At 36.6% G+C, this 11,600-nt stretch overlaps 1 protein-coding gene and 1 long non-coding RNA gene across 2 annotated transcripts in view; one reads left to right on the forward strand and one right to left on the reverse strand.

Moving 5' to 3' along the window:
• Nucleotides 1-2,108: 2,108 nt before the first annotated feature.
• On the reverse strand, nucleotides 2,109-4,905 carry LOC136823654 (uncharacterized). The gene is made up of 2 exons (XR_010849059.1): nucleotides 4,876-4,905; nucleotides 2,109-2,866 (listed from the first exon to the last, which is right to left on the reverse strand). It is a non-coding gene; the product is annotated as an uncharacterized lncRNA (long non-coding RNA).
• A 4,544-nt stretch (nucleotides 4,906-9,449) lies between these two features.
• LOC136823667 (protein Dr1-like) overlaps nucleotides 9,450-11,600 on the forward strand; it is a 17,596-nt gene continuing 15,445 nt past the window's right edge. The window contains exon 1 of the mRNA XM_067079840.1: nucleotides 9,450-9,499. Coding sequence (XP_066935941.1) covers nucleotides 9,463-9,499 — 37 coding nt within the window. The 5' untranslated portion in view covers nucleotides 9,450-9,462. The remainder of the gene's footprint in view (nucleotides 9,500-11,600) is intronic.

The raw sequence follows: 11,600 nt of genomic DNA on the forward strand, positions 1-11,600 counted from the left end.
TTTTCAACAGTTCAATACTGAAAGATGACATTTTAATGTAAATGAGCCCCCCCCAGCGGTTTGCGTGATGGCGTGATTGGAACTTTTTTCTTGCGTGATGGCGTGATTAGAGATTTTTTTTGGCGTGATGGCGTGATCAAGAATTTGGCGTGATGCGTGATAGGGCAAAAATTTGAGGCGTGATGCGTGATTTGGGCTATTTTTCGCTATTTTTTGCGTGATGACAAATTCTAGCGATTTTCGTGATGCGTGATGGAGAAATTTTTGCGAAGCGAATTTATGAGCGAAGCAGTTTTGCTATATTGTGCACGTACGTACCTTTAACTTCTATCCCAAGCGAAAATTTGCTATAAAATTTGCTATATAAATCACATCTTCAAACCGATGATTTTATCAAAATGACCTTGAATGGTTTGGCTTGAAGCCACCAAATTACCGGAAGCCGAAACACGGACTTAGAATCTGAACTTGATCAAATTGCCGCGCGGGCGGCACGCATCTAAGCAATCTAAGCAGTGGTTCTTCGGTTTTAAATGTTTATTTTGCTGTTAAATTAGGCACTTTAGGCCGTTTTTCGAACTTTTAACTACCCCTGTCAAACTTGGTTCATTGGAAAGCTCTATCTTTTCTCGTTTCAACGAGGGGTCACTGACCTCTGTAACATTTATAGAAAAAAAGTGAATGGATTTTTTGTGAAGCTAATTGGAGCAAAAATTAGCGGATTTTTACTGCAAGGAGCCTTCCAAAAAGTGGGCAAAAAACAGGCATTTTTTTAGTCAAAAAAACTTAATTTTGAGCAAGTTTTGTCTATAACCCAAGTTCAGGTGAACACCTTTTCGATTTTTTTCTTTCAGTTGATCTTTGATCATCATACTAAAGGTTGAAAAATTTTTTTTGTTGAAACTTCACTTTTTCACAGAATTAATACCACTTTTATACAGGGAGGTAACGTAAAAACGAAAAAATCCGGGGGTAAAAAGTAACAAAAATCGCAATTAAAATTCAGGATTTCGATATTGAATGTCCATTTTGATTCATTTTGGTGCTAAAAATGATGTCTCGTGATGCTGAATAAAAAAATTTACAAATTTTCAAAATTTTGGCCTAAAAATTAAGAAATTTCAATTTTAGGCCATCTGATGACGTCATAAAACCGTTTTTTGTAATAACTCTTGATACACTTTGATTGCAAAGCTAAAATTTTGCACACTGAAAGGTATTGTGGTAAACTAGATTTTGAAAAAAAAAATTTTGAAAAAATTGATGACGTCAGCATTTTATTGCAAAAATTCGATTTTTGCTTATTCCTGCTGACGTCAGCAGAAAAAATCGAAATTTTTGATTTGTAAATTTTCTGTACCTGAATATCTTTCAGTGTGGCAAATTTCATTGCCTAAAGTGGTTTCAGTCAACAAGTATTGAAGATTTTAGATTCGATGACGTCATAAATGGCAGATGACGTCATTAATCCGTTTTTTTGCAATAACTCTTGAAATATTTTGATTGCAAAGCTAAAATTTTGCACACTGAAAGGTATCGTGGTGAACAAGAGTTTGAAAAAATTTTTTTTTGAAAAAATTGATGATGTCAGCATTTTATTGCAAAAATTCGATTTTTGCTTATTCCTGCTGACGTCAGCGAAAAAAATTCAAAATTCTGATTTTTAAAATTTTGATACCTGGATATCTTCCAGTGTGGCAAATTTTATTGTCTGAAGTGGTTCCAATCAACAGATATTGAAGATTTTAGATTTTTGCAAAAAATTAGGTTTTTGCTTATTTTTACTGAGGTAAGCGAAAAAATTGAATTCAAAATTTACTGAAAGATATAGTATACTATATCTTTCCATGTGCCAAATTTTATTGTCTGAATTCGTCCCAGACAACAGAAATTTAACAGAAATTTAAAATTCAAATTTGGATGATATCAGAAAAACGCACTAAAATAAAAAAGATGGAGTTGAAGAAAATGTTGAAAACTATCATAAAAAATGTTTTTTTGCAATTCTCATCAAATAAAGGGTCTTCAAAATTTGGTTTAGATATCTCCTTTCATCAAAAGATTTCCACATTCCATCTACTATCTAAAAAATCAAATGAAACACAATATTTTACTGAAAATGACACAGTCAATTTTATTCTTGTAATGAATAACAATTTATTAGACATGTTCACAGATGATAAAAACTTGTTAAGAAATTGCATGCAAATGATAATCATTTTAACACAAAAATAATTGTATTTTAACAAATATTGGTTTTTGGCTTCATATTAAGGAGATAAAATCTTAGATTTACAAGTTGATATCATTCTAAGACTCATTTGAGTAAGAAAGTGCTAAAATATCTCGAGATTGTCTACTAAGGGACCCATGGAAATATGGCAATGAATTTGGGAGATATCGCAATGCTGTACACCTTAGTTTCATATGAAAAATTTCCTTGTCATCAATATTTTATACCACCATAATATACCATTCACAAATAAAAAGTTACTTAAATGGGTCTCCTCCTTTACATATTTGGATTTCCAGTGCATAACATGTTACTTTAGTATTCATGATAATATACCAAATTATCAACCTCGAAATTGTCACATTTAGTTATTCCTAAATATTTACAACACTTTACAGCAATCTTTTTTGTGAAATTTGTGTCTTCATAAACGAAACTCCATGACATTTGCATCATTGATATTAAATCACACCTTGGAACACTAGAGTTCCTTGGTCCAATTATTGCAAGAATGTTTGTCTTTGTTTGTATTTTCATTATGTGCAACATTATCATTACATCATTGTCAGCAAGTTACGTTGTATTGTCAGCTTTAGAGGTTGTCCAACTTTGTTGAATTTGTAATCCTGGCACCTGAATGTGAAAGGAAAAAAAAATCAAAATTTCATAATGGGAAATAATCTCTTTTAAAGGAATCAATGCCAAATGTGTGGTCATTCGCTAAAATCTCCTGAGAAAAAAAGACTCTAAGGTGTGAGACTCTGCTTGATGGTTAGGGCTATGTTTTCCATGCATATATACTGAGCCATTGAAGAAGTTTACAGGAGAGTACAAAAAGGACCACAGGGAACATACAAAAAGAGTCACGAGAGCCTACAAGAAGGACCATGGGGAACGTACAAAGGTACAAGGAGAACGTACAATAAGGTACACGGGGAACGTACAATAAGGGGACAAGCTGGAGTTTTTACAAGCTCTTATTTGATTTGGTTGGTCGTTAACCTGTAATAAAACAATTTTGTTACTTTTTATAAAGAACGTGTCATCTCTTTTACTTTTAATGACCAATTAGTGAAGTATCTTATAAAAACTCCAGAAAATCCCACAATAAGGTACACAGGGAACTTGCAATAAGGTACACAGGGAAGGTAACATAGTTCGGAAGGGGGTCACTACCCCCCCTACCCTAGAGCTACCCCCCCTACCCTAGGTTCTTCCCCCTTTTAAAATTTGATGCTACCCCCCTCAAAATTTTAAAATCCTACCATAATTCTACCGGTGAAAAAGCAAGAACATTCAGTGTAAATAAGCAAATAATTAGGAAATCTGAATTTGGTGGTGTACGCTTTGATCAAAGGTAAAAGTGAACTTCTTTCAGACTGTGTAACCAGAACTGGTATATATACACTAAATTGAAAATAACTTTCTTTTTTGGCTATTTACAAATATAAACTTTTCTCAAAAATCTTTAAATATCATAATATCTATGATAACCTTATTAAAATAACAGTTTCAAAATGCATAGACTAAAAAGAGTTTTCAACCAAGATACAGAGAAAGACAAAAAGGAGAACTAAACAATTAATAAAGAAGACGTTGCATTGTAAATTAAAAATAAAACTTCTAATTTGGGAAAACACAAAAAAAACATACCACTGACATCTTACCCCCCCTTTCTAGATGAACCCCCCCTTTCTGAAAACTTCCCCCTTTCTAGAAAAAATTCTCCCCCCCCCTTTCTGAATTTTCTGACATCGCTACCCCCCCCCCTTATAAAGGGGGGTGCTAACTATGCATAAGGTACACGTGACCATACAAGGGTACACGGGGAGGGGAACGTACAATAAGGGGACAAGCTGGAGTTTTTACAAGCTCTTATTTGATTTGGTTGGTCGTTAACCTGTAATAAAACAATTTTGTTACTTTTTCTAAAGAACGCGTCATCTCTTTACTTTTAATGACCAATTAGTGAAGTATCTATAAAAAACCCAGAAAATTACAATAATAACGGGGAACAATAAGGTACACGGGGAACGTACAATAAGGTACACGGGGACGTACGTAGGTACAAGGGAACGTAACATAAGGTACACGGGAACGTACAATAAGGGTACACGGGGACGTACAATAGGTACACGGGGAAATTGCAAAGGTACACGGGAATTGCAATAAGGTACACGGGGAACGTACAATAAGGTCCACGGTAAGTAAATTAAGGTGGAATTGTAACACAGGGGAATTGCAATAAGGTACACAGGGTACACGGACATAAGGTACACGGGGAAGGTAAACAATAAGGTACACGGGAAACTGGTACGTACAATAATGCAATAGGTACACGGGGAACGTACAATAAGGTACACGTGTAAGGGGACGTACAATAAGGTACACGGGGAACGTACATGTGTTGTACAAAAAGGCACCCGGGAACACAAAAAGGACCTATCGAGGGCATACAAAAGGTACACAGGAATTACAAAAGGTACACAGAGAGGGATATTTAACATCTAGTTTTCTTTAACATCACTGACATCAGACATCAAGACAAGGCTAAATATATGGGCCACAAATAAAAGTGCAAGCTTTTCCAAGTTTTGATCATTAATATCTAGACATGAAATCAGAAAGAAATTTATGCTTACCTTCTTCTCTTCTATTCATTAAAATAGAATAGATATTTCCATTTTTTTCAGCTTCTTTCTCCACCCCTTCTTCTCCTTTCTTGATCCGGAATCTCAAAAACCCGTGCAAATCGAAGTGATTTCGGGACGGGGTCATGTTGGAAATTTGAAAATACATATTGAATTTTGGCAGGTCTCTAATACACGGATATAAAGTGTTTTATTTTTGGAAAGTTAGTTTTTTTTTAAATACTTGGGTGTCTATTTTAAAAATTGAGTTTACAAAAAGTTATGATTAAAAAAGATTTTCAAAGCTCTGTAGAATTTTATTGGGGAAAACAATAATTTCAGCACACACGAGAGAAGCTCAGGCAGTCATCTGAGCTTCAATCACAATCATTTGTTTTATGAAAGGCTGGTAAAAACCCCTGCCATATTTTGATAGAAGAATGTATACTATTTTTTGAAAAATCCAAAACCCCGTCTTTATAAAGAAACGATTCCCCGCTACATTTTCGCGACAACTTTTAGTCACGTGACTGAAGTGCCTAGTTAAATGGAAAAAAATTAGTTTGAACGTTGATAGAAAGGATCTTCATCATCCCTTGAATTTTAACAGCAAAAGTATCAAGTATCAAATAAGGTCAATTAATGAGAGGTTTTTGCAAGTCGCGCGGGCGGGCGGGAGGAGTGCTCTTTTAGTGAACGAAACTTACCTTGCAAAACCAAGTGGATATTCTATGATAAAGAAGTAAGGAGGTAATCAAATTTTTCGAATTTGTCAAGAAAAATAAATCAAAACTGCCCAACAAGCCATCTTTGTACATTTTTGTTTTTGTTTTATTTTTATGTTTTGATGATTTCGACAGACGATTCGTGATTCGAATAAAAATGTTCGATCGTTCGACTAATATCGCTCGATTTTATTAAGGCACCATTTACACTAGAATAACTAGAAGGAAAAAAAAAGAGCGATGCGCAGCGGGCGGGTGTTGTGTCGCGTGGATTATGTGGTGTGTTTGGGGCATTAAGGCTCTTACGACCCAACCTCGTTCCCTGCGCATCATCAGCTTTTTTATGCTTTTTATGCTTTAACTATATGGCGCTAGATAATGTATTTTGCATAAAGCAGAGTCTGTTGATCAGAAAGGAACTTTGAAATTCTTTAGAGAAAAGCTCAACAGAAAGAATGCCACGCCAGCTAAAGTCCTTGATAGTTTTGAAGGAAGTGAAGAGCTCTTCATCAGCATGGGTAAAGCATACATTATAAATGCAGCCTTCCATTTTTTTGGCATGAGTGATGTAAACGAACATCCTAAATTCCATCCCTTCCCAGAAGAAATACACGATTCAAATGAGGTCAAGAAGTCTTACTTTGAAAAGGTAATGGAAAGTTTCTGTGGTGAATTTGTTTTGCAAAGGAATTTTTACAATGAAGATGATCATACTAGAAATTATGGTATGATACGATCTATTCACCGTTCTCCTTTCAACATGAAAGATGGCATGCAATGAGGGTGACGGTGCCAGAATCTGATTCATCAGAGATTTTGTTATGTTTTCAATTACAGATTCCTCGCAAATATGCCCAAGAGATGTTTTATGCCTGCTTATACGAGTGTCTTTTAACCCAAGGCATCTCAAGATTAAATGGGTATTTTTCTAATTGGCGTGGAGGTAAGGAAGAACATGGAAGATGATGGCCCAGCGAGACTAAAGACTTCGAAAGACAGCTAAGAGAAGGGGCAAACCCCGTTGAGTCAATATCAAATGTCCAGAGCTACTAATTGCATCAAGGCTATAATCCAAAATTTTGATGAGAAAACTGATGGACACCAAGATCTTCAGCACCCCAAGCCACACACTTGAAGATGAGATGAAATGATTATCTCCAAACAGTTAACCCGTTTCTCTGACAGACGGCTTTCAAATGTTCGAGAATATCAAGCGTTCTCCATTCGTTATTACATGTCCTGATTTCACAATGTTGCCCCCATTGGTAACTGATGTAGCCCTGTCAACCGTTTCAATATGAAACTTTTTTGTATCGTAACTTTGCCTCTTTTTTCCTCTTGCTGTTTTTTAGATGACATTTTTTCTCTTGTTTCCCCCAGGTTCTCGCTTACATTTAAGAGAAACCCTTTGTCGTTGGTGTTGACCTTTTCTCATGCAAGATTTTTTTACACTCATTGTTTAATTTTACTTTTAAATTTGTTCTGTTATGTTGTTAGGTCCAGTGTTGTTTACCGTTTCTGCCCTTGGACTTGTTAAGGCCCGTCGGTGAATTTTTTACTTTTTTTTTGATTTAGATTGTTGCTCTTTTTGATTCATGGATGGTGTTTGCGGTTCTGCGTGGACGTTTATATCTATTGCTTGATGCGTATTAATAGCCTATAATTTTGCATTTTAAAGAAGTGCACTTTTTCCGGCTTGCTTATTCTTTATGCCACCGAGCTTTCTCTTCGCTTTTTCGTTCCTTTCACGTTTTTTGCCTTGTTAATAATCCCGTGTAATTTTGCCGATTGGAACACCCTACAATTTTTGGATGTTACGGCCAACTCTTTCTTCATTTTACCACATCTTGATGTGAATGGTTGCTGTAAGGGCAATGTTGGTGTTTGGGAAAATTCTTTTAATATGAGTTCAAGGAAGTCTTCCGAAAATCATGTCCCTAATGTGTAAAACAAATGATCAAAATCAGAAAAATTTGACAAGAACTCAGGATAAATCTCATTTTTTTTAAATCTCAATGGCATAGCCTTCAGATAAATTTCCGTGAATGTGAATCGGTCAACTTACCAAGTTTTATACATGAGCTTCATCATAACACATGCCAGAACTTTTTTTGAAAGACCTCAGACCTTAAAGTTTTCGTCCTTTTCACCAATACAATTCAGGATGGAAAAGACAATTGATATGTTACCATCAGTCACCGTTTGTATTCCAGAGATTTTTGTGTGACTCTCTGCAACTCATCCTCAAAAGTTTAGTCAGCCTTGCTCTCAAAGCATTTAGTACACTGGATTTACATTTTCTTAGTATGAATCCATTGGTCTTAATGATGAATTTAAAGGAGAGACTACAATAAGATTTTACCATCATCGAATGTAGGAAGAAGTTGGTAATATAGATTTTCCATACCCAGTGAAAGCAATGCAAATACATCGTCCTTTGAACACATTAAAATTGAATTATTGCTTTACTTTCAATTATATTCATATGTTTTTTTCTAATGATCTCTGTGGGTTTTTAAAAATGTAACAACTTCTACAAGCAGCCATTTTGTTGTTTTTGTTTGTTTTGTTGCTGCGCTCAATTTTTCTGCGCCTCCACATCGTAACTGGTAATTTTTACGAGAAAGCATCGTAGAGTTCCCCCTCAGAGGGGAACGCGATCAGCAACACAGGGTATTCTGGCGTCCATCAGTAGTTAATAAGCCTGGTAACGGGCACGAGGTTGCTTACGACCCTGTCTCTATAGCGACTTTATTAGAGGGATTTTTAGAGTGTCTCTTATTTTGCTAGCAACTTGCGAATTGAGGTGGAGTCTGGATCGCTTTGCAACCCTTATACAATACGGCTAGTTTTTGCGTGATGGCCTGATTAGGGGTGCCGCTGGGGGGCCTCGTAAATTTCAGTTAATACTTACTGTTTTAAAGTCTGAACAGCGATTTTTACAAGTTTTGGCGTTATTTACGGCCCTAATAAGGGGGGGGGGGTTCAGGGGGTACCCGATACCGCAATTCCGCCAATTTTTTCTCCAATTTCCGTCAAACCGTCTTAAATTGAACCAAAATTCCGTCACCGAAAATTCCTTTGAAATTCAATATTTTTGTCGAAATCCGCAAATTGGAATATCTTTACCAATTCCGAATCCGCCAATTTTTTGCTAAATTCGTTCTGCACTAAATTGTCTAATTTTCCGTCTCCGTCAGAGAACCCAATTTCCGTAATTCCGTCTAAATTTTCACCAAATTCCGCCACTCCGTCCGAAAAAAGGGCCGATTCCGCTCCTCCGCCAAACGTGAAACCCCCCCCCCCAAAGGGTGTAAAAAGGGCCAATAAGGTATCTTTCGATGCTTATAAGTGCAATTCTTATAAAAAGTCAAGTACTCTTAGGTTCCAATAAACGGGGGGGTCGATAAACGGGGGGGGGGGGGGGGGGAAAATTTTCTAGATTTTAATAACGGGGGCCTATTGCGGGGGGAGTGGAAATTGTACTTCTGAAACCCAAAATAGGTAAAATAGCTAAATCAGCTATTTAGAGCAAAAAAGGGCCTTCTCTTGACAGCTGAAATATTCTTAGAGATTAATAAACGGGGGGTCTAATAAGTCCGGGGGGGTTGAAAATTTCGAAAAAATTAACACGCGGCGGGGGCCCGTTTATTGGAACTAGAGTATCAGTATTCAATGTGAGATTCAAATTTTACAAGTTAAAAATATATCTAAAATATTTCGCCCACCACACGACGGGCGGAGAAAAAGGTTGGCGGGCAGGTTTTTTCACCAGCTGTATATTTTTCTCGATGACCATAGTTTTTATCAGCACAACTAGACAGTCTGAAAGTAAAGACTCCAAGTACAACAGATAATTTCAAAATGGCGGACAATGCGCGCCTCACAGGATGATCTTAGTTTACCACGAGGTAGTTATATTTAATGTGTAAAGGTAGTTTTCAGTTTCACTTCCAACTATCTTAGATTTGACTTCTTTGATGAAATGTGAGACTTTTGTTGCAGTAGCTGGAACCAAGCTCATTTAGAAAAACAAAAATACCTACCTCACAGTTCTAAATATAGAGCTGTGCAGGTAGATTAGTCTGACACGAAGTTTAAACAGTGTGAACCCTTTTGACAGACTTTCTGAACTTGGACCCAGGCAAACACCATAATCAACTTACCATAAAAATCTTTCACAAGTCTAAAGATTTCAAAAGCTACTAAAAACAATAAAAACATCAGCCACAGTATTTAGACTTCGCCAAAGCATTTTGTTTTGGATGAATCTATGTTTCATTTTCATTTGTTTTCCTTTTTTCTGCAGAGTCAGCTTTTTCCATAAATTATGCACGCGCATCGAAAATATCAAAATGTGCGCGAAAGTACTGCTAAGTAAGTAATACGCCAAAAGCTGGCCAATCAGGCCGAACCTGCATTGCAGGGAAAAATGTCCCTGCAGGCGAGTTACCTGCACCAAGCGTTAAACCAGCAGCAAAAATATCAGAAACTAGACTGTGAAAAAAGTTTAACGCTTGGATTTCCAGGCTAGTTGCAAGCCAGTTTTTTTTCAAATCTCCAGCCAAATAGAATTTAGACAGTCGAGACCCCCGTCCTGTATTTTTATAATCTGATGATGTATACAGGACGGGTATGATGACCTGTGAGGCAGATTTCTGCCTCAAAAAATTTACAGTAGGAAATTCGAATTTAGTGCTGTCCTGACTTACTAAAATAAAAACCAACTTGCGCTTTCCCTAAGAAAGTGTGACCAGTAAAAAAAGAATAACAAAATTTGATTGGCTACATGTTTTCAACCGTTATTAGGATCTGGGAAATACACCTTTCCTGTAATTCGTAAAACTAAGGCGCGCACATTATTTTGATACTCTCCACTATTTGGGCTCTGGAGGTAAACCCGATTTTGCCTGTGTTTCCTTAGGAAAAGTTGGTTTTTTGAGCTTTTCTTAAGTTCAACAAATAAGTTAACAAAATCCCCTCAAATTTTAGTATGTTCAATCTATTCATGATATTATACCACCCTGAAAATCTTTTGCCAAAAGAAGATCGCTATCAAAAGTTAGAAGCTGAAAACCCACTTTCCCTAACCCCTTGCAGGCAAAAACGCGTTCGTTTATCTCCCAAACAATTTTATACACAACGGTGGAGCGCACATTTTCCCTGGCCATTTCTGAGAAGTTTGAATTACGGGAAAGGTGTATTCAAACTCTCAGCCCTTACCATGCTATATATTTCGCCATCAGTATATAGAATAAGAAATCATAGCATGGCGGATCTCCCAGGCTAAATAGAATTGGGGGAAATACCGTGTGTTTTGCTTAAATACAAATAAGCTCTCATCACATTCTTTTTACGCCCCCTGAAAGCTGACAATTATGCTAGGCTAGGCTTACCTCTTTCTATTCCAACAATAAAATGCTTACATAGTTGACACATAAAACAGTGTACTGTGTAGACCTAACAGTTAGTCACACTAGGAAATCTAGCTTTCAGAAAAAACAACATCAGTCATCTACAGGATGTATTTGCACAACAAGGATGAGAGTTACCTGAATCAAGTTCGCAAGACAATTAATTAAAACTTGAAAGTTTGAAACAAAATAAAATGTGCAGCAGCCAAAATCAACCAACCAAAATTTGTCATTCATCCCGAGACAGCGCTCGATTTAAGGCCTGTTTTACCTAAAGTAAAATAAGTCCGCATATGTAAAGGGGCATATTTGAGGTCAGCAAATTTCCGGGAAACCCTATCCGTGGTGCGCGGATCTAGGTGGGTTCCGCCTCCCCCGTGATTTTTCTTTGGAAGTTGATCTTCAAATTAGTTTTCCGGTTGGGTTGGCTCAAATTTTTCATCTATGGCTCAAATTTAGGCAATTTCTCAAAGTTTTGAAAATGTTATTTAATTAAAAGCCGCCGGGTTATTTTTTCATGAATCCTATAGAAGTTTTGCGCGCATTTTTTTGCTTGAGAGTCAAGTAAACGATACAGCGCTTTTGCAGCATTAATCTT

The sequence above is a fragment of the Clytia hemisphaerica genome, unplaced genomic scaffold (assembly GCF_902728285.1).
Source record: "Clytia hemisphaerica strain Z4C2 unplaced genomic scaffold, Clytia hemisphaerica genome assembly, whole genome shotgun sequence".
Taxonomy (NCBI): domain Eukaryota; kingdom Metazoa; phylum Cnidaria; class Hydrozoa; order Leptothecata; family Clytiidae; genus Clytia; species Clytia hemisphaerica.